Genomic DNA, 24231 nt, shown 5'->3' with positions numbered 1-24231 from the left:
TGTTATTTTCCTTGCAAAGGAAAACGATGATTATGAGATGAGCACTAAAGTCTCAAGTTTTCAAAGGTTTGCATAACAAACAAGAGACACATTGTGGGTTGCTTCTTGACTTTGAAGGCTTGCCACTGTCAACTGAAATAAAATGGCAAGATTTAAAGCCTTAACCAAGTTCACAAGGAAAACATTTGGACTAAAAGTTTTGGAAAGTTTTCTCTCTTTGAAGTAGTTTGTCATGCGTTACCAATGTGAACTTTATTGACCCTGAAACATTTTTTTGAATCAAATAGCAACTAGTGATACTTTAGTAAAATCTTATATCAACAACCATCTCTTGGTAGCTCCAGCTTCATAGCAAATGCAGGCAAAGCAGGGAATCTACAGAGGAGACCTTTATTATTCATAAATGAAGCCTGCCAAAACCTGCCCAAAATAGCATTCAAAGACCCTTTTAAGGTCATGGATCCTGAACAAAGCCAGAAAAGCACAAAAAAGGCTGAGGAAAGTCCCAGAAAGAGGCTTACCAAAGGAGAGGCTTTCCAATCCAGTATTTCATCTGCCTCTGCGTATCAGGGCAGCTCTGCTTCTTCGCAAGCAACCCCTCTTCGTGATATCATATCACAGCAGCACTTTTCTGGCTCCTTGCCAATTCCAAGAGAGGAATCTCAGGAGAAGACTGGACATCAGAAGCAACCCAAGCATTCCTCTTTTGAGCACTCTCCCCACGTTTCACAGCTTCAGCAGCATCCATTATCACCAGCATTTATGTCTCCTGGAAAACCAGAGCAGATCCTTGAAGGGCCCACATGGCAGCTAGTCGATCCAGTAAGACCGGGTCCTTCTGGCTCTTTTTCATCACCTGGGCTTCATTCTCATCACAGCCAGCTCATACCTTCCCATTCACCAATCCTTCCTGGAGAGGACATGCCATCCGTTCAAAAAGTCTATATCCCTCGACCTTCCCAAGTTTCCTTAAAACAAACTGAGGAAGTGCACAAGAAGGAGAAGAAACCTCAGAAGCCAGGCAAATACATTTGTCAGTACTGCAGTAGGCCTTGTGCAAAGCCAAGTGTACTCCAGAAACATATCAGATCACACACAGGTGAGCGGCCATACCCTTGCATTCCATGTGGCTTTTCTTTTAAGACTAAAAGCAATTTGTATAAACACAGGAAGTCTCATGCTCATAGAATAAAAGCGGGGCTGGCCTCAGGAATTGGAGCAGAGATGTATCCTTCCAGTTTGGAAATGGAAAGGATTGGTGGGGAGGAATTTGAAGAACCTACTGAAGGAGAAAGCACAGATTCAGAAGAGGAGACAAGTGCAATGTCAGGTCATTCAGTAGAACTATCACCCAGGCGAAAGCACACCCTGTTATCTAGTAGTTTGCATAGTCTAGGAAGCCAAGGTTCCAGCCACGACCGGTGTTCATTATCCCATTCCAGTATGTCTCAGTCTCTTGAGGACAACACGCAGTTTGTGGAGCCTTCATCTGATCATGCTTTGAGCCACAAATCAGAAGATACACATACTATAAAACAGAAGCTTGCACTCCGATTAAGTGAAAGGAAGAAAGTGATAGATGAGCAGGCATTCCTTAGCCCTGGCAGTAAAGGAAGTACAGAGTCAGGCTACTTCTCACGATCAGAAAGTGCAGAACAACAGATCAGCCCGCCAAATACAAATGCAAAATCTTACGCAGAAATTATTTTTGGGAAATGTGGGAGAATTGGGCAAAGGACAGCAATGTTAGCTGCAACCACAACCCAGGGGTTTCCGCACGTGTCCACTGAAGATAAACCTAGCATGGTACCATTGTCTGTGCCTAGAACACAGGTTATTGAACACATCACTAAGCTAATTACAATTAATGAAGCTGTTGTAGATACCAGTGAAATAGATAGCGTGAAGCCTAGAAGAAGTTCGTTATCTAGACGTAGCAGCATTGAATCTCCAAAGTCTGGTGTATATAGAGAACCATTTCAGTTTGACAGCAAGTCTGGTTCCAGTAGCCAGTTGAATGCATCAAAATCATTGACATCCCACGGTGAAAAAATTAAGCCTGAACAATCATTGTTATCACTTCAGCAATCCCACAGTGCCACAGAGACAGTGCCTCTCCTAAGAAGCCACTCAATGCCTTCTGCTGCCTGCACTATAAGCTCCCCTCAGACCTTTAGAGGTAGTTATTCATTTGATGACCACATCATGGAATCTGATGTCGTAAGCCGCAGTCAAGTGTTTTCTTCACATCCTCGAATGCTAAAACGACAACCAGCTATTGAGCTACCTTTGGGAATGGAATATGGTTCAGAGGAGGTTAGCTCAGTAAGCAAAGAAACCGTTTCCAAACCTGCCGAAGAACAAGAAATCAAGGAAAGTGATCTGACCAGAAAGTCAAGGAAGGGTCCAAAAGTTAAAGGGTTCATTTATGAGTGTAATATCTGTGGTGCTCGATACAAGAAAAGGGATAATTATGAAGCGCATAAGAAATATTACTGTTCAGAACTTCAGATCTCGAAGCCTCGTTCTTCCAGTTCCCATACCTCTGCAGACACTGAGAAAAGTCTTGTGGATCCTGATACATGGCCGCAGATGATGCATTACAAGCTGGGGACCGGTTTAGAGCTTACTCCACTCAGAAAAAGACGAAAAGAGAAGAGCCTTGGTGATGACGAGGACCCTCCAGCTTTTGAGTTGCCTGAAACTCCCTCATCCAGCATGAGGCCAGTAAGTCAGTTTACTAACCCAGCATCATCGGATGTTGCTTTGAACTTACCCCGTGAGTCCATTAAGTCACCAGCCGATACAGGTAAAGCCATGCCGCTCACCGAAGTCAGTGCTGGCTTTCACTCCAGAACTACAAAGCCAGCTTCTAGTACAGAAAGCAAAGAGAGAAGAAAAACTTCAAAAGAGATATCTGTCATCCAGCATACAAGTTCCTTCGAGAAGTCTGACTCTATAGAACAGCTGAGCGGCTTGGAAGCAGAAGAAAAACCTATATCACAGTATTCATCTCAGCCAGCAATGCAGCACAGTAGGCCATCTCATTCCCTGCAGCCAAAGCTGGTACGCCAACCCAACATCCAGGTCCCTGAGATTCTTGTCACTGAAGAGCCCGATAGACCTGAAACTGAGCCTGAGCCACCTCCTAAAGAGCCAGAAAAAACTGAGGAATTTCAGTGGCCTCAGAGAAGCCAAACTCTCTCCCAGCTTCCTGCTGAGAAACTCCCACCAAAAAAGAAAAGGCTGCGGCTGGCAGAAATGGCTCAGTCTTCTGGAGAGTCCAGTTTTGAGTCTGTCTCCCTGACGAGAAGTCCAAGTCAGGAAAGTAGTATATCCCATGGCTCCAGCCATTCCATTTCATTTGATCGTGAAGAATACAGTAAATCTGAGGCTGTCAGCCAGCCCTCCGAATCCCATACTAAACCCCTTGGCATTGGCTCACATATGTTAATGGTACCGAGCCACCATCATCATTCCAGGGAAATGCGAAGATCTGCTTCTGAGCAGACCCCTAATGTGTCTCATCCTTCTCAGATGTCGGAGCCCCGTAGTAAATCATTTGACTATGGGAGCTTGTCGTCCTCTTCTGCTTCAACACCTGGCCCTTCACTTTCCTCGGCTCCACAGGAGAGGAGGAAGTGCTTTCTGGTTAGGCAAGCATCTCTCACCAGGCATCCAGAGCATGAGACAGACTCAGCCCCAAAAGGAAGGCAAGAGACAGAAGAACCATTGCCTTCTTCCAGTAAATCTCCTGTCACCAGTTTGCCCCATCAGCCTACATCTTCGTCGTCCTCATCCTCACATGGAGATAAGAGTCAGCCAAAAGATAGCCCTCAGCATGTGTACAGCCAGCCATACTCTGAGGCTCTGCAGGCGTTTCATCATCCAATGCCACAACTAGCCCTGCATGAAAAACAGCGTATGTCCCCACAAGTCTCTCTCTTCCCTTTCCAGCACCTTCTGCCGCAGCCGGGACAGTCTGCAGAGCTCTTCTCCACTCATACGATGTCCGACATCCTCTCTGCTCAATTTCCTATGCCACAGATTCCTCCCTCTATATTTCAGACACCACCACTTCCTCTCCAGCAGGCTCTTCTCCACCCAGGCCAGCTTCACGTTGTCCCTCCGTTAATGTCACATCCAGCAGAAGTACCATTCAGGCAGCACTCTTCATTCTTACCTGTCCATTACCCGGGCTCCTCACCACTCCCTTCTGCATTTTTTCTACCTCTACAGTCTCCGTTTGCTCTCCAGTTGCCGGGTGAGGTTGGTGGCCATTTACCGCAGATCAAATCCAGTGTCTCTCCACCAGCAGGGGCCTCCAGCCTTTCTCCATGCACAGAATACAGCTCCGACAGCAGGTTACATCCTTTGACCTGCACAGCCAGCCCTTCAGCCTCAGTCTCCACATCTCAGCTGATGGTTCCTACATGTCCGGATCCTATGGTATCACTTGTAGTCCCCGTTCGCATTCAGACTAACATGCCAACCTATGGGAGTGCAATGTATACTACTCTTTCTCAAATCCTAGTCACTCAGTCCCAGTGTAGTCCATCTTCTATTGTCCTTCCAAAGTTTGATGATCGCCAACCCAAGGGTGCCCTGGTGTGCAGCTCTGATGTTCATGGAATAGGCTTCGATTTGGCACAGATGATCACAGAGGATCAAAGAAGCATCTTCCAGACTCCGTATCTGAGAGTGCCATTGCCATTACCAGAAAGGAAGGGCTATATGCCACTCACCTCCCCATCAGAAAGTGTCCTGGGATTGGAAGGGGGCTCATCAACAGTTGGTGGAAGCAAGCGGATGCTCTCTCCAGCTGGTAGCCTGGAGCTGACGATGGAAACACAGCAGCAGAAAAGAGTGAAAGAGGAGGAAGTCTCTGAAGTGGAAGAAAAGTTGGAAGTGGTGAAGCCACCCAGTGCAATAGAGGAGGGGAAAAAGCAGGATAGATCTCACTTTCTGGCAGAGAGCCAAGGCCGGCTTGAGGTTGAAACTCCACCTAATTTGTCCTCTGAGCAATCCGAGCCAAAGGAAATCCCAAGTACTATGCCACCAGCCTTGCCATATTCAGGTGCTTTGAGCTTTGAGGCACTGGAGGAATACACACCACAAGCTGGCAAGCAGTTCCGAAGCAAGACACCTTTGCAGACAGTAAAGAAGGAAGACTCCAAAGAGCTGGCGGAACACCCCCTACCAAATCCTCCGAGCCCAGCACCTCATTCTGATGTCACACAAAGTGCAATGAAGTCTCGAGAAGGTACAGATCTGAAGAAGGTATTTCAGTTCCCCAGTCTCCACACAACTACTAATGTCAGTTGGTGCTATTTAAACTACATAAAGCCAAATCACATCCAGCAAGTCGACCGAAGGTCCTCAGTGTATGCCAGCTGGTGCATTAGCTTGTATAATCCCAACCTCCCAGGTATATCCACTAAAGCAGCCCTCTCACTCCTGAGATCCAAGCAGAAGGTGTGCAAAGAAATCTATACCATGGCTACAGCTCCACGTCCAGAGACAGGCAGGCTTGTGCCGTCCAGCTCCAGGAAGCCAAAAATGACGGAGGTAAGAAAAGTGTTGCTTTTCTCCTATCTGTGTGTATGGGGTGGGGGGGGGGGGCAGAAATGCAGGGAGGGGAGGTGTTAATTTAGTAGGGGCTCCTTGTGCATCCCTTTCTCACGCTGGTGAGTGCTTACCCTCAGTGGGACAGCGGGAGTGCATAAGAACACAAACGACACTATTGGCCAAAAGACATTGGCCAATCTGCTTTATGGCAGGATATTATATAGTTCAGGGTCTACTTGTCTGGTAATCAGCAGAGCAGTACGTGATCGCCTCCTTACTTTGAATTACCAGTACTGAGCACAAAAGATGACACTTACATTTGCCTTGATATTTCAATTTAAAAAAATTATAAAAGTTCTCATAATTTTTGTTTTGTTTTGTGCAATGTTAATAAAAAATAAACTAGTAGGGATGTTTTAAGTAATGGGATTCCATCTGTAAGTCTACCTACCTATCCCAGAGTCATCACCATGGTATCTGAACAGTCAAAAGTACTCAGGGCCAGATTACAAAGATATTTAGGAACCTAAAGATGCAGATAGGCAGGTTGTGGGATTTAGTAAAGCACCTAAACAGCTTGGGCACTTAACTCCCATTGAAAAATCAATGGGAGTTAAGCACTTAACTCACTTTGCAGCTTATATGCCACTAGGTGCCTAACTGCATCTTTAAGGGCCTAAATACTTTTGTAAAATTGGCCCTGAACCCCGAAAAGGGTTAAAAGAAGTAAGACAAACCTGTTTTATATTCTTAACCATCCATGCCACAGTCATGCAAGCTGCTTCACACAGGCAGAGCCCTGTGACTGCAGAGCTCCACTAAAGTCACTGGGATGCCATGTGGGCCTATGGGTCTGGGAGAAGCTATTGGGTACCACGCGGTGCTTTCCCCTTCATTTTGGTGGTGGGGAGGGGAGGGAGGATTCCAGAGCATAGCACATACTGTTTTCAGTTCATAGGGAACTATACAAATCCCTAATCCAGGTCATGATTATGCAGATTAGCAAACAGAATTGCTCTGAAGTTTTTGCAATTTGATACTCATTTCAACCCAATTTGTATTGCCGGATTGTTCATTTTATTTCTGAATCGCAAAATGAACCCTGAAGATTGAATTTATTGTCATGTCAGCTGCAATTGCTGCTTATAAATATGTCTTAAAATATACATAGTTACCATACACAAATACACATAGTTACCATATTTCTCTTCAGCAGTTCCATCAATCTCCTGCAGAAACCCCCAAGACATGATTTCAAGGAGCTAGGAGACCCATACTATGTGTGTTATAATAACAATACTTTACCCTTATGCTGCATCCTTCATCCCAAAAGTCTCAAAGTGTATTACCAACTATGAGCCTCATTTTGAGAAATGCTGAGCCACGCGCCCGCCAATTGACTTTGTCATGGGCTGTGGGTGCTCACACGTACACAGAGTAGTGCTTTTAGGCTGTGCTGGGGAAGATGACCTAAACATCAGGTTTAAAATATCTGGTTTCCCTGTAATCATAGGTTAGCATCTAGACAGGGATGACACAACTCTCAATCCTCAAGACAGAGATATTTCATTACATACAGTTTCCCCCAAATGGATTAAAGATCTTTTTGCCAAAACCTTAAAAAGAAAGCCCCGGTGGATATTAAAGTGGTCATGATGCATTTTGCAAGAGTAGGGGATTTGTCCTGGTGTATCTACAAAATTCACCTCCCCACACTGTTGTGCTTTCTCTTATATATCTGTCTCCTACCCCAAAGCCACTACCATTTACTGGTGGTATATGTATATATTTGAAAAATGTTTCATGATGAAAGGTGCTGTGTATGTGTAAAATATAGTTTTAAGTTGACTGTATTCAGCTGCGACACACTAAATTGGGATGGCTGCTTTATTGATGTGTCTTCTAAGAAAATGGTTTTCCTTAGTTTATATTAGTAACTGCTGCTTAAATGGGATCGTATTAGCACAAATCATGTTTCATTCAATGGAGGAAAAAAAGTGATTTTTAGTCAAATGTTCAGTAGGCGTGACATTCTAAAGCCTGCTCATTTACATGTTATTGAGAAAGATTCCCAGGGCCAGTTTCCTGGCTACCCAGGAAGCTGTGGTCAACAATAGCTGGGTTCCAATGGCCTCAGTCAAGGGGCTGAAAGTTCAGGCTTCAGTCTGCACCTTTGTAATTATTTTCCTTAAAAATCCTCTTTCTATAACTATACACTGTCAGTTAATACAATAGAAACGTTAATATAAGCCATAGTCTTTAATACAATAGGCCATACCGGCAGTTACCAGTAAGCTGTAGTACATTGCATACAGTCTTCAGACTTGGCTTGATTTTTCAGTCCCAGGGAGATTTACCAAGCAGGTAAAGTTTGAAGCAAGAGTAGACTGCTCTGCAAATAGCTGCCTGGCTAACTAAATTGCTTAGTGAACATGCACACTTGGTAAATGATGCAATTGTATAATAGTAAAATAGCAACTGTATAATTTATTTTACATCTGTCTAGGGCCTTCCATCTGTCCATTTATATCTGACCCTTTCAAAAACATTGAGATATTAAGCCTAACCCTACATCTGTGATGGCATATATTATTACTGTTCTTTTACAAATGGTGAAACTGGGGCATAGAAAAAGTTAAGGTGAAAAGTTGCAGAAAAGTTTCATTAACTTTGGATGTTCAAATCATGACATCTAAGGTTTGGTTTTCAAGGGTGCCGATCATCTGTGCTCCCACTGACTTCATTCAGAGTTGTAGGTTCTCAGCAGCCTACAATCCCCGCAAAAAATCCCCACAGCTGTGTGTCTCAGAGCCTGGGTTAACTGACTTGGGCTTGTGCTGCGGGTCTAAAAATAGTAATGTAGACATTTGGGCTTGGACTGGATCCTGGGCTCTGAGACCCTCAGCTTTCAGAACTCAGGCACCAGCCCAAGCCTGAACATCTACATTGCTATTTTTAGCCCCACAGCACAGACCCTCTGAACCTAAGTCTGTTGACACAGGCTCTGAGACTCACTGCTGTGGGGATTTTTTTGCTGTGTAGACGTACGCTGAGTGTCTCAAGCCAGATTCCCAAAATTAGTGGAAAATTTTGAAAACTTTGCCCTAAGTGATTTGCCAAGTGTCATATCACTAATCTGTGGTAGATCTTCCTTCCTCTAGTAATCAGATTGTAGTTTGCAATAACATACAGTAGTGAAACTTCTCACAAGCCACTCCCAACCTTCCCCCAAGAAGTGAACTGTTGATCATCTGGGACACAGTTTAATGCTATGGATGATACATTGAGCATCTAATGGCAATATCTACAAAATGAAATCACTCTGTACTGCTGTGTACACAGAGTAAATGTAATTCAGGTGAAAGCTAACCTTGCCTTGCACTTTCAAACCTTTGTGGATGATGTGAAAGAAAATGTTTTGTTAACTCGTAACTTTGTAATGTCACCAAATGTAATGTCATGCAGAGCTTCTTGCAGGAGCATAACGAGGTCCAGATGCAAAGTCTTGCTCTTCTTAGAATAGATTGAGTCACATAGCACAGAACATAATGATTTACAGTCACGCTAGATGGCATGTCACTGTGTGACTGTCTTTATGATTGGGTCTATGACAAAGCAAAGAGCCTCATGCTTAGCAGTGGGAGGAAGAGAAAACTTCACTTTTAGAACCTCTCGGGGGAGAGGGAGAAACAGTTTTTGTTGGCATTATATTTGTGGCGGTGGGGGTGCTAAGCCCCGGCTAGCTTTGTTCTTCCTGAAAGGAAGTCACCCAAGAGCGTTCAGTAACCATCGGTTCATACAAAGTTTAGAGGGCGAAAATCTAGATTTCTGAAGAAAGATACCAAAGCTGAGGCCAAACTCCTACATTTTAAAACTATTTCCTTTCTAGGAATTCATACACTGTCTGAATCTATCAGAGAGAGTGTATGGATATATAGGAGATCATCTCTAACCGCTGGAGCAATGCACTGGGAACCCGGTCTCCTGGTTTCTATTCCCGACTGCCACTGACTCACTGAGTGACCCTGGACAAGACACTTCACTTGTCTATGCCTCAGTTTTCAGATTTGTAAAATGAAGATAACTGTATAGACCCACCTTACAAGAGGGATGTAATTCTTAAATATTTGTTAATGATTATAGTTTTTATAATAATATATGTAAATTGTTATTAATTTACATGGTGCTTTAACACATTCCCCACCCTTAAAAGTTCAGTCTAAATAAGACATATCAAACAGAGGACAAGATCCAGAATTAGAGATCATGTTTGAAAATGTAAGTCCTACTTACTAGGTACAGTCATCATAGTCAGCACCACATGTGGTAGGTTGCCTTCTCTATCTGAGGGAACCCAGTGTATATGGTCTGTGTGTTTGTTAGAGCCATTTGAAATGTAATAAATGATTGTTTTGCTCTTTTGGGGAGGTAGGTTCATTTGCCTTCACTCCTTTCCAATGAAGGTCGAAAAGATTTAACTAGAGCTGAGAAGGAAGAGGATAAAAGAGGCAAATCAGAAGAAGAGGCTCCCATATCCAAAAGAGGGGAGCCAGCCAGGATCAAGATCTTTGAAGGAGGGTAAGTATCTCATTTTGTTTTCAGACTTTTATTACAGCCTGTTGCATAAGAGCTATCAGTAAAAACAAAGTCAAGTCAGTAAAGGTGTCTGGTGGATATCAGCAGGGGATGGCCAGGTATAGATCGACATGAGCAGTTCCCTTTTACTTTTCTACAGCCACCTTAAACTAAACACCCTTGAGATTTATATATAATTCAGGCTGGATTCAGTTTCTTTCCTGAGTTGGTCTTCAAGTTAGCAAGCACTTCATTAGCACCGCTCTGCAGGTGGTTCAGTTGAGACAGCTGAAGAGTGCAGATATTTCCTGCAGCTGTCTCTGTGGAGGAGATGATGGACTGCACCATATTTCCCAGTTCTTTTCAGAGTCTTCAGCTCAAAATAAAGTTCTCATTAGTTGTTTTATCTGTATGATGAAGGAATTGGAATGATCTTTTCTGATCCTGGGTTTTTTTTGCTGGGGAGTTGAAAGGATAGATTGCATAGGCTTAGCAAACTGGTCAATTGACCCATCAAATAATGTCAGTTGACAACTTATTTATTATTTGGCCATCATGAAATGTTGTCAAATATTCCAAGAATGTCCTGATATAAGCAGCAGCCTACCTTTTGTATGGTGTCATTCTTTAATTTTTTTAGAACTTCATTGTTTTGCATTTTTCTGAGTTAAAGTACCTTAGTTAAGTGACTTACTTTTTGTAATTACGCATAAGTATCTAATGCTAAGTCTACTGGCGACCATAATATCTTGCTCTTTTTTGTTACTTTTGTTACTGTACTAATAATACTGTACTAATTAATGCTTTAAAATATTTGACAATTTTTCACATTATTTCACAATATTTGACTGGCCAATTGACCAATTGTTTTTACACAGGTCAAATGCCCAACAGTAGGATTGCTTTATATATACTTGTTTGGGCTCCCTCCCAATTCTCTGATTTAGCTACCAAAGTAGTTCCAACCAAAAGCTCTACATTTGCTCTGTAATCTGTTCTTACTTCATGGTAATTCATCACACTCTCTTGCACTCGCTTAATATTTCTGATTATCTTTTGAAAAATAAAAATCAGTTAACAAGTAATACATCAATGGGATACAATTAAGAATCCTACATCCTATGTATTTCAAAGGGGGCAAAAAAAACTTCAGAAGCTTGTAGCAGGATAGGTCGGTCCTGCTGGGAGATGGTGAGTCCTCTTGGTTTTGTCTGGTTGGAAAAGACTTTGTTGTGTCAGGGGTGTGGTTTTCTCTTTTCTATTACCTGTGTAAAGTTGCTTTTCTTTTCAAATGTTGAATTAGCATACAATCAAAATATGTAAACCAAAAGAAGGCTTAATGAAAGTCTGCCATTAGGTTCAGTCCAAGCAATCCCTCTCTTGCTTAGATGTATGCCCTCAAATTTACAAGTCAACTCCGCTTGCATAGATGTAGGCAATGGCATTGAGAGTTAGATCTATGCAGAGAAGTATAGAAGAGCAAACAAATAACAACATCTCATCTTGAACTCTGTGGCTAGCAACTCAGTATTTATTAGCTAGCACCCTTCAGAATAAGTGAGTTCCCAGGATTTAGGAGGCAGGCTTGGGAATGGGAGCAAAGCCACACTTGGAAGACACTGTGCAAATACTCTTGTTTAGGCAGGTTGGTGTTACTTCTGTGTAGCGAATGAATTTCCCATGGACAAATGATCCTTGCATTTTATTGTCTTTAAACACATGAAGCACCTCCATTACCCTCATATTGGTTCCTCTTGGACTAGGAATCTCAGAGGGAAACTCATATTCTGGGAGTTAGATACCTTGTCATCTGTGATCAAGTAGGAGGACAATCTGATGTGGCTGAAATTCACCTTACTTTACACAAATCAGCACAGGAGTCTCTCTCCCAGAGTGGCCCATTTTAAGAGAATTCTGCTCTAAACAGTAGGGAAATGAACTGTAGGTGTCCCACTCAGGGCTTAACTCAAAAACCTATGTTCCCCAGTACTGAGCGAAATCCAGTCTCTTAACTACATTTTATTAAACTTTACACCCTTTAACTCTTTTTAACATGCTCTGTGTGTAACATAACATCAATGAATGTATTACTCATCCTGAAATAACCTTACATTTTATTTCAAAACAGCAGTAGAATTGACCAAAAAAAGCCATACTTCTGTATATAGAAGAGAAGATGACAGCTGCTTACTGCCACGCATAATCACTGATGCAGCACATCAGAAATGGGTGCTAAAATATTACCTCCAAATTATAGAGTAAAGGCTCCACTCAGAGCTCTGATTGTCAGCACAGGGAAGGTGGTTCACCAGAGATACTATGGGAACACTCAGTGGTCAATGTCTTATCATATCAATGCCGCTATTGATATGGAACGATTTAGCCCCTAACACACTTTACATTCTTGCTTGGCAAAGTGACTCTTCTGAGGACACTTTCTACCAGTGAAGTGACCAGCCTTCAGAGGGTTCCACAGGGACTACAGTACTTTATAAGTGGTTTCATACTCCGCCTGCTGGGAATATTTTTCAGAATTTGGTTACCCACTCCCCCAAAGAAGTTATCTAATTGTGTTTTTTTCATAGGGGCAATACCCTCTTTCCCTTATTTTCCCCTTCGTCTCTTTGACTCACCCTGGTCCTGTAGTATTGGCCAGACCCATCCTACCAACCAACTATGGTTGGTCGCAGATCTTTTGGGAGCCTTTTAATGCTTCTTGTGGGTCAGCCAGAGAGAGTCACTGCAAAGCAATTCAAGATGCTACTCCCGCAAAAGCTCAGCTTGCTGCATCTCTCTCACTCCAGCTCCTTCTTTCTCTCTCTCCGGCTCTTTCTTCGGACTCCTCTTTCATTCCCACTGCTGCTAGCAGCACTCACCTCCCTCCATACTGCTATTGCTCTTTGGCTTCACCATTCAACTTCTCCCGCAAGTACCTCATTTACAATGCTGCCGATACCAGCTGCTGTCCAGCCTGCTAACGGGAATAAGAGCTATACCTCAAGATTCCCATTGCACCCATTAGCCAATCTTAAAGAACAAGAGTGATGATCCTTACAGTGAATCTGTGAGAGTCTACAGATGTGCCCACGTTTGACTGTCAGACCTGCCCCACTGTCACTCATTTTAAAACATGTAGTGTTGTAGCCATACTTTAAAATATCTCTCTGGCAGTTCTGAGAGGCTGATGTCTGGTTTTGTTGTGTTTTACCCTCAGGGGACTTTTTAAACAGAGATGGTCCTGACCTGGAGCTCCAGATCCAAATGCTCTTGAACTACCGAGAAGTTCTGGTTCAGAACCCAATTTTTGTTGATGCTGAACATTGCCCTGAAGGTTTCATTCATGACTGTATTCAAAATCCAGAGTTAAGAGACAGAAATGTTCCCATCTGGATCACAGCAGCATGGTGGTAACCAAGAAGTGCCTATGTGAAATGTTTTGGGTCTCAGGCCCATCCCCTAATAAGTAGCTCTTCATATCACCACAAGGCTATTAATTGGACCCCTGTTGGCTGTCTCAGCAGACAAGATAAGAACTAAGTGAGCCACAGAGTCTGGGCCATGGCAGTGATTTTTAAATGAACCTAAGGAAGCAAAGCGCCCAACTCCCATTGAATTTTATGGGATTTAGGCATCTAACTCCCTTAGGCTCCTTTGAAATCCCAGTCTATGTTTTCACCATGTCAGGGTTCAGGTCTATTTGGGAGTCTGAGCGAAACTTGTCTGGTTCTGCCTGTACTTTACCTGGAGATGAACAAAGGACTTGTCCCCAGAGCTGTCAATCAGAACTTTCAAACCAGAACTAATTCCACTTCAGAGAACAAACCCCAAAACCGAAACCCATTTGGCCAGTAGTTTCAGCAGCTGGATTTCACTCTTAATGCTGAAAATTCTTAAGAATTTATATACAGCCATGAATCTGCAATTGCACCAAACTTTCACCCAACACACACGAACCTATCCTATGAAGGGCCTTACTGTAAAACAACTGGTGTCATTCATTTTTGTTAGCTCAGAGACTGCCACTGTGTGTATTTAGCTCTCTTAATACAGTGTCTCTCGAGTGGTCATTGCATGAAAAGACCATGTCACAGCTGATACTTCTTCCAGAGATAATAAAAACACCCACATGGTGTTTGACTGAGGGACATTGAAGTGATTTTGAACAATGAAAATGATCTTTAAAGGTCAAGTGGACCAATGCTAGTTTGGGAGCAGTGTCATGATTCCTCGGTGATTCTGTATCATCTTCATCAGTATACTTCAGTGTTTCAGGGGTGTCATCCCCATTTTGAAATCTTACATCATGAAATTGTAGATTGATATTGACTAGGTTTGAAAGAGGGGAGTCTGTCATGGTAGAAGAAACCTGGCCTGCTTACTATGCATTAGTGTTTCCAAGATGAAATCTAATATTCTGGGGAGTAGTTACAGTCAATATATGTTCTATTGTTTCATGGCCAACCCCTCTGCGCTTTCACAATACTGCATCAATTTGTTCATTGCACTGGGGAAGGTAATGCTAAGATCTAAGCAGGTTGTCACTGATAGTTTCACTTATGCTTCTACAAGACTATCCCGTACAATTGGTACTTCATAAAAGGGGAAGGCAGGGGTGCATTCTCCAGAAAGCAGACACAAATGGCCTGGCTTGTCCGTTGTTGTTAATGGTAAAACTTCATTTTTCTTTGTAGGAGGAGATGCTTGTTACGACTTTGAGCTGAATTCTCCTCTCATTCACGCCTCTTTTAAAACAGTAAAACTCCATTGACTCCACTGTAGTTACTCCAGATTTACACCAGCATGTGTGTGTAACTCCACCAGTTTGACCAGTTTCTAGTCTCATTTACTCTGGTTTTACACCAGTGTAATTTCATTGACTTCAGTTGAATTGCTTCTGATTTACACTGGTGTGAGTGAAAGAAGAATCGCCCTAATCACATTTCATTTTTGCACCTCTTTGGTTGTAAGGGCAATGTTGTCTGGTTTCGTTTTGCATTAGAGACTTCTGGTTGATTTGGGGGGAGTCAGAGCAATATTGAGGCCCTTACTCGGATCACTCTTCTTCTTGTTCTAATTCCTTCATCCAGCCTCCTTAGTAAAACTTCGCCACTGATGGCTGTAGTGTCATCAACCCTAAAGTCCTTTGAATCAAGGTTATGATTTCAATGTAAAAACACCATCCCACCCAGCGCTGCCTTGAGCAGACTAAATGTCTAATTGAAAGAATTCAAAACCCATTGCCTTGTCTTTCTAGTACAGTACAAATAATCAGAGGACTAGATGAGATCTAGGTTTGAGCTACAAGATACTCTGCCTTGTAGTGCTGTTTTCCAGACCCCATGCTGCAAGCTTGTAGATGGGATTGTAACTAAAGTGGTTCACACATCTGCCTAACACAGCCTGCTTGATCTGAGAATGTTTCCTTTCAGTCTAGGGGAAATGTAGAATCCTTGGGGCTGTTTCTTCAACATCACTACTAATTAATGTATACATTTAAAAAAAATCTTTTTTGGAGCACATTAGCTGCCTCCAACTGCTTTTTCCCCTGTGATTTCTCACCTTGGTGGACAACCTAGAATCTGTGGTTGGCTTCTCCTTGATGATCTCATCCCCTTTCTATGACAGGCTGCGGAAGTTGCAGTTCCAGACACTGGCTGACACTCCTCATGGAAAATCCCTGGCACAACAATGCAAATGTTTCACTACCCCAGAGAAACTCTCTTCTTTAAACAAGCAAAGTTTCGCAACGTGCAACTCCAAACGGAACCCAATTCACTAGGTTTCCTTTGCTACGTAGGTGAGCTCAAGGAATTCGCCAGTTTTATTTTTAAAGTAAATTTTCCCAGAGACATTGGCTTGAGCACAAAATGAGCCATGTATCAGCTAAGGAGGACTTTGACACGGCTGACGTCAGCATAACACACAGAAATGCTATTGTGGCGGGGGGAATTCATATCTGCATGGGAGAGAATGTTGCTAATTCTCATTCCTTCCTCTGCAAACCTGCTCAGTCTCTCATACGCACCACTTCTCAGCACAGCTTTGTGGTGAGGTACGGTATCTCTCTGAAGCACTTATAGTGTTAAATGTTAATGTGTTTGTCGTGCATACACTCTTTACAATTACAGCTGGAGGAATTCCTATTATAATATTTTGCTTTTCAAATATTAAAGGAAGTGGCTTCCCTAGCTTTCACCATTGTGGGGGCACTTCACCAGGGAAGGGAGCGGTCCCTGCGATCAGAGAGCTCAACAGAACATCACGTTAGCTTTTCAATTAGCCATTGTACAGCCAAAATGATCAGTGTCGTTAATTTGGGGTGCCTCCAGTTGTTGAGTGCTGGACCCCTGACTTTCAGAGGTGCAGAGCTGCACAGCTCTGAAACTGTGGAAACACAGCACCTGTGAAAGTCAGGCCCTAACTGTTTCAGGTTGGCACTTGAGACATAGCTGGTGCACAGATATTAATCCTGCTTCTTTTAAGGCATTTTTTTTAAAAAAAGAAGTTTGCGCTGTGCTTGCCACTTAAAAAGAGAAAAGAAAAGAAAAAATGTGGTGGGGCAGGGCTTGACCCAAGTCTCTAAAATCTGGACATTTCTGTCTATTAAGCATTTACTTTAAAATGTGGGGAGTGGGAGCATTTTGATCTTTGGAGCTAGAAGGGGTGAGATTTTCAAAACGATGCAGGGGACATAGTTGCAAAATCCCTACTGGAATTCATAGGGGATGTGCATCAAAATGCCCATGAAAACCCCAGCCATTATGTGTAAGTGTTTTTGGGGGGGGTTGGGTTTTGTTTTTGTTACTAATTTCAAAAAATCATATCAGTCCAAAATGTTGGAAACTCTGCAACAACCTTAGCACAGCCTCCATTTCTCTGTTGCAAGAATTCTCCCATACCCCCCTTTTTAATCAATGAATTGAAGTTTGGATGTATTCTCAAGAATCATGGTGCCCAGATCCTCCCCTATGAGTAATGATGGGATGGAGGGTGAAGAGCTGTATGCTACATTTGGTGGTAGGAGACAAAACATTATTGCTCAGACTCATTCAGAAATGATAAGGCCTCTTCTGAGCACCATAAATTTACACTATGCTTTACCGAATATAAGCAAGGCATGTTCTCTGCTCAAAGAGCTTCCAGTCCAGACAAGACAAGACACGGGGCAACGGTTCTGGCGAGGGGAGAGTCTGAGTTACTAATGCTGAGAAGAATGGAGGCAGGATTGTTTCAAGAGGTAGATTTGCAGGTGGGGAGAGAAGGCACTTGGTGGATGAATTCAGGAAGACTCTTCTAGGAATAGGAATCAGCCTGGTAGAAGACAGGAAGTAAAGTGCGAGAGGAAAAGGAAGAGAAGAGATCTGGAAGAGAGGAGGGGTACAGAGAAATAAGAGAAGAGCTGTGACTTGTTTGGAAACCAGCTCTGCACATCTCCGTGTATGTCTGTTTGTTGTAAGTAGCTGGCTGGATTTGTCAGATGAGAATTACTTTGTCTTGGAGAGCTAACGGTTTCCCTTTCCAGTAAGAGCGTGGGATAGCTCTCGCTGTAACACAGTGCCGCTTACCAAACCTGCCACTCAACAGATGGTGTCTGCATGCCACGAGCGCTTGTGTAAGAAGTAACCTCAGGTTATTAGCTTTTAAAATAGGTTGTTAATATATGATGGCAGTAACTTCATTGCATAAGTGTTTCCATACTCCAAAGTCCTATAATTTTCTGTCAGAGCTTGGAGCTGGAATGAAGTCTGCATTTTCCTTGCATTATTGACATTCCCAGTCATTCTGTAAGTGAATGCCGTTAAACAGCTGGGAATTGACACTGTTTTCAGTAGGCTTCTTAGCATCAAAGCAGGTGGATGCCCAAGTACACGTGTGCATGAGTACACACATACACAGGAGTGTCATTCATGACTTGAGTGCTGTGATGCCTGACACTTCCTCCATCTTCTCCTCCAGGCTATGAGAGTGAATAATGTCCTCATGTGCTGATGGCTGACAGTGCCAAGGGAGGCTTTCCTTCAATACCCCCTGTGTTTTCACTGAGCAGTTCCTGCACAAGCATATTCTAGAGACAGTGCACTCTAGTGGCTAGAAGAACAGGAGTACTAGTTATGCGACCCCCAAGCATGCTCTAATAAATTTGTTAGTCTCTAAGGTGCCACAAGTACTCCTGTTCTTTTTGCGGATACAGACTAACACGGCTGCTACTCTGAAACCTCTAGTGGCTAGAACAGATAACTAAGTATTGGGAATCTTGGATTGTGCCCAAGACACACTGTGACCTTGGGAAGTCACTTTCCCCTCTGAACTTCTATTTCCTTGTCTGTAAACTGGGGGTGATAATGCTTACCTACATTGTGAGGCTTCATTCTTCAATGTCTTTGAAAGGGCTTAATGTTCTTTGATGAGGACTGTTTTCTCCCTCTTTTCTGTTCTGAATATCCACTCACTTAACTTGTCAAATTGGATTCACTCTGCTGTGTATTCCTGTTTCCCCAGGAAATTAGACAAATGCAGAAGAATTTAGACTGGGTTATTGTCTGATTTTATTTTTTTTAATGCAGTAACAATGTCTCCGTTGTACGGCCAGTCTGCCTGCCTGCCACATCCCCTCTGGCAAAAACTTCAAAGTGCAGCTCACTGTTAATTTTCCACAAGCATCTATTGAGAAATATCATGTACCGTTTCCTGCCCAACCTGGCGAGAGAAGCTCACCTTCTCTGCAGTGATTTCTCTCCTCCTGAGCGGTGACTCTGACACAGTCACTTCAGCAGTCTATACTGGCTGCTTCTGGGAATTTCCTGGTGATCCACTGGTGGTGGGACAGGAGGCTAAGCAGTAGTCTGTCTAATAAGGGCAGTCCATGGAGGGTTACACTCAGCTCCTCATGAGATTTTGCCCTTTAGAAGCCCCATAAAAGTGAGCTGGGGTATTTGCTTTGGGTTAAAATGAGGGGAAATAAAAGACTGAACAGGCCATGAGTATTGAGCCGGGGGGAGCCCCCAGGTCATTGTTCAGGCACTATGGATGGATGGAGCCAGTAAGCTTGCATTGCTAACAGCTCTGGTGTTCCCGATCAGGGGATAAATAGAGGGCTTGGGCTCCGGGGCTGTCAGTCACCTGTCTCCAGCGCTAAGTTAATTAAATTAATTAAAACAGTCCAAATAAAATGTGTGCATATGTTGTTCCAGTTACTCAGTGTGTGTTTATGGTAACACCCCCTATGTACTAGTGCAGTCCACGTGGATAAGAAGGAGCAGTCCCTGCCCCATGTGCTCACAGCTGAAGGACAGAGAGATCGCCAGGGAGACAGAGATGAGGGAGAGTAGGACAACAGCATACTTCTTTCCTTTCTTCTCATGTAATATACAGGTCAGCTCAGTTCACTATAAGCAGCATGGCAGAGAGGGTCTTCAAAGGAGGCCCCAAGATGGACAACAGAGAGGCCTTGCACAAAGGTCACACCAGGCCGATGGAGTCAGAAAGTGGGCATGCAAGTGTTTGTGTGAGGAGCTGCCAACCGGGCAGTGGAGTGGGGGCTGAGAGATACACCCTCGAGCTGAGGGATCCACCCCATCCATTCTTTATCCCGTCACTCAGCTCCAGGGACTGCTCAAAACACAATCTGATCCAGAACAAAAGATTTAATCTTCTGGATATGGGAAAGATAGAGAGTGTTCCCTCACATGAAAGGTTCTACTCCATCTTCATAGTACAGAAGTACATAGGGGCTATCAGAGCCATTCTTGACCTCAAAAGGCTCAGTAGAATATGAAAATGAGGTTTTGGATAGAGACCCTGACTTCTACAGTGTCATTGCTGTCCTCGGGGAACTTCTTGACTTCAGTAGATGTAGCAGACGCATATCTCCCTATCCCTATCAGACTGTGCTGTCACAGACTTCTGAGGTTTACCTCCAGCAGGAAATGTTATCAGTACTGAATACTCATGTTCAACCTGTCCTCGGTCCCGAGGGTTAGTGATAGTGATAATAGTCAGACGGAGGTAGCAGGGAATTTACCTGTGCTCCTTCCTGGATGACATCCTGTTCAGAGCTGTGTTGTGATCAGCTGCACACAGGGCCATGTCTCAGATGTTGAATTTCCTCAGGCACATGGCTTCATCATCAGTGCCAAGAAGAATTCTCTGGTGCCATCCAGGAATTTATTTTCTGGAGGCCTATCATAGGATGACGCCTCCAACTGCTAGGAGTCCTTGTGTCATGCATAGGGATCACTCCATGGCACAATCACACATCAGAAGCCTTGAAGCTTTCATACTAAAGGTTTGGGACCACTCCCTGGTACGCATGAAAGATCAAGTTTGGGTTCCGGCACAGGTGTTCAACTTCTTACAATGGTGGTCAACCCATTACAATGTCCACAAAGGCATCACAAGCTGTCTTCCATATACTTTAACCCTCACAACCAATGTCAGCCTGGAGGGCAGGGGAGCTTACTTGGGGACCCAAACAGCCCAGGGCCTCTGGACTTATGAGGAAAAGCCTTACAGCATAAACCTCAGATACCACAGTGATGAGTGCTGGCCGGCTGGCTAAATAGACTCATAGACTTTAAGACCATCATGATCTAGTCCAAAGGTTCCCCAACTTTTCTTACTGTGTACCCCCTTTCAGATCTACCAGCGTACCCCTACCAGAATACAGGTTTTATATTTTAATCCTTTTAATGCCCAAGTATTGTACAAAACGTACAAATTATAGTACACATAAACACACAATCATACAATACTACAATAATAATAATACATCTCATTTACGGTTTTAGTTTTAATGTACGCTTACTTTTGACCAACTTAAACAATAGCTTAATAGTACCACTCACAATTAATGTGACGGAGAAGGTTGTTTGTCCATGCACAGGCACATAGTGTTTGGAGTGATAGGTGATCGTTTGAGTCATAAGTTGTTTTCTATACAAAGGTGCTGACAATACTTTGATTACATTCCAGTGAGTGATGAAAATCCATTTTCACACAGGTAAGTTGTAGCAAACGGCGTCAAAACCTGGACAGCCCTGTCTGACAATTTGGGAAACTGCTCATTTGTATTCAAAACTCGGCCAACTCAACTTTTGTTGGAACTCAGTCTTGATTCTGCCATCAGTTGAGAGATCCAGGAGATTTTCTTGTTCTTTTATTGACAAATTTTGTGATGTGGGTACTGCAGAAAATTTTGTGAAAGTATAGCGGACCCATCTGTTTGCATTTCCCATTGAGGGAAAGTACCACGTAATTGCCTCGCCAGTTCAGTGAGATATTGCTTGATGTCACCTTTAACACTGTCCTGCAACTGTAGTTCATTCAGTGTCAGGAATTCATGCATGTTTGGGAAAATGTCAGTGTTGTTTTCCTCCACACAGTGAGCCCAGAATTCCAGATTTTTTATCATTGACTCATTTTTGTCCTGGACATTCAGCCCTTGAAGTCCTAGATTTAGCTCATTCAAGGGAGAGAATATATCTGACAGGTATCCCAGCCATGAGGGCCAGTCTGTGTCCTGCAGACAGTGAAAGAGAGGGAATGGATAGCCTGTAAAGAATACCTTGACCTTGGCATGAAGTTCAGAGAAATGTGCCAAGACCTTGTCCCATGACAGCCATCGAACTTCGGTGTGGAGCAATAGATTGACGTGCTCACTTCCCATCTCATTACATAGAGTGGAAAAGATTCTGGAATTCAAGGGTTGAGCTTTTATAAAGTTTACCATCTTCATAACATTATCCAGCACCTTCTTCAAGTTGGTGGGCAAGTGCTTCCCTATGTATACTGCAATGCATGAGCAGCACGTGAACCCCCCCTTTCAGGGAGGCTAGCCTCCCGTCCCCACCCTTTCCACCCGAGGCCCACCCATACCCCAACTCTTCCACCCCTTTTTCTCACAAGAGCCCCCATCCCCCACCGTGGCCTGAGCTGAGCCTCTGCCGGCTTCGGGGAGAGGAGGAACCAGGGCGGGGCCACGGCCACGGCTCCATAATATCTGTGAGAGTAAGGGGGAGACATTTATGGAGGGGTGGGCGGTTGAGGCAAATTGCCTGGCGGCCAATTTTGAACAGCCAGACACCAGGGCGATTAGAAGAGCACAGCTAGGCGTGCTGCACATCCGAGAGGCTTTGAAAACCAGTTTCATGACTGGCCAGGCTACAGTGTGACAGTTGTGTGTGTTTCTCCTTGACGCAAACCCGCCCCCTTTGTTGATTTTAATTCCCTGTAAGCCATCCACCCTCCCCCCTTTGATCACAGCTGGCAAAGGAAATAAAGTAACTATTGTTTTGAAACAATGCATTCTTTCTTTATTAATTAAAAAAAAAAGTGAGATAACTGACAAGGTAGCCCGGGTGGGGTGGGGTGGGGGAGGAGGGAAGGACAAGGCCACATTGCTTATTGTAGCCACACTACAAATCAAAACTGTTTGAATGACAGCCTTCTGTTGCTTGGGCCATCCTCTGGAGTGGAGTGGCTGGGTGCCCTGAGCCTCCCCCGCCCGCATTCTTGGGCGTCTGGGTGAGGAGGATATGGAACTTGGGGAGGAGGGCAGGCGGTTATACAGTGGATGCAGGGGGGGGGTCTGTGCTCTTGTTGGCTTTCCTGCAGTTCCACCAGACGCCTCATCATGTCCGTTTGCTCCCCCATTAGCCTCAGCATCACCTCCTGCTTCTGCTCATCGCACTCACTTAATGCTTTCCTGGCCTCTTCCACTGAATGCCTCTGACTGATCCACCTAAGCTCTGCCAAGAAAGAAAAAACCCACCACATACCCCCTCCCCCAAACTGCCCTTACGAACTCCCGTGCAACCCCCATCCCCCTGTTTACTGCTTTGTTTGCTGGCTCCTGTGCTGCTGCCCCCAGACCACTGGCCAGTTGGGTGGCTGCCTGTAGACATAACGATCCCACTTAACAGTACAGTTTTCTGCAGTCTTCACCACAGGATCCCCTTTGCAGCTGATTGTGCTGTTTGTTTGAGTTTCTACTCTTGGGGACTTTAGCCGATGTAATTAACTGGATTGTGTCCTTTGTATGGTGCAGGAGAGCAGTTCAGTAGAAGGGAACAGCTGATGTCTGTGCTGCTTGTAGAGGTTTCTTTACTCATTTTGCCAGGAAAGACAAGTTGAGATTACATAAGCTTTTCTTCAAAAGGGACTCAGGCAAGATAGCGATAGTCTGAAATGTGCAGCTCATCAAATCTTTTTTTTTTTTTTTTGTTGTTTAGATGACTGCAAAATACTTTTTTTTTTTAAAGGAGCAGTAGATGCAAAGTGAATTAGCGGGAACACAACATATAAGTTAGAGGTGATCAATAAGATGCTCCAATTGTCTTTAACTTAAATGGACTGACCCTTAATACAAATTAGTGAATTACTATACAGAAAATGGAATATCAAAATCTCCAAGATTTTGCCTAGTTTTTTACCTTCTACCTAATTAGGTTCTATAGCAATAAAAAAAACAACCAGACAAACAAATGCTTAAAATCGATGCTCTCTCTTAAAAAGAAACAGGTGGTTTCCTCCCAACACCATGAAGATGGAAGATGCCGCTCTGTATACACACGTTTGTTATTTATCATTCGTTAAGGACTGGCAGTATGCATGGTGCTGTGTGCAACAAAGATAAAAGCTAGCTCTGCCCAAAGGGTTTACAGTCTTCAAGACTGACATGGATGAGGCAAGAGGAGACCCAGAGTTGTTAACGTAGAATGGTGAATTTCTTTTATTGTTGCGGATTAGTGTTTTCAGGAGGGATTGGAATTGGAACAGGAGGGGAAAATGTCTGGAATGTGCTGATCCTAGAGGACCAATTGGGCTACAAGGTAAAAGGAACAGAGAGAGGAGAGAGAGAGAGAGAGAACCAAGGGCTGTTTTGAGTCTATTATCAGTGGAGTGACAGATGACAGAACAAGGAGCAATGGTCTCAAGTTGCAGTGGTGGAGATCTAGGTTGGATATTAGGAAACACTATTTCACTAGGACGGTGGTGAAGCACTGGAATGGGTTACCTAGGGAGGTGTTGGAATCTCCTTCCTTAGAGGTTTTTAAGGTCAGGCTTGACAAAGCCCTGGCTGGGATGATT

The 24231-nt window shown here is 43.7% G+C and overlaps 1 protein-coding gene across 1 annotated transcript in view; it reads left to right on the top strand.

Moving 5' to 3' along the window:
• Positions 1-350: 350 nt before the first annotated feature.
• HIVEP3 (human immunodeficiency virus type I enhancer binding protein 3) overlaps positions 351-24231 on the top strand; it is a 94168-nt gene continuing 70287 nt past the window's right edge. The window contains exons 1-2 of the mRNA XM_024199798.2: positions 351-5568; positions 10001-10146. Of these exons, the coding sequence (XP_024055566.1) occupies positions 457-5568; positions 10001-10146 (5258 nt within the window). The 5' untranslated portion in view covers positions 351-456. The remainder of the gene's footprint in view (positions 5569-10000; positions 10147-24231) is intronic.

Source organism: Terrapene carolina, unplaced genomic scaffold, assembly GCF_002925995.2.
Source record: "Terrapene carolina triunguis isolate 2854851 unplaced genomic scaffold, T_m_triunguis-2.0 Scaffold236, whole genome shotgun sequence".
In the NCBI taxonomy this organism is placed as follows: Eukaryota; Metazoa; Chordata; order Testudines; family Emydidae; genus Terrapene; species Terrapene triunguis.
The sequence above is the reverse complement of the archived record's forward strand: the minus strand, read 5'-3'. Positions and strand labels throughout refer to the sequence as shown.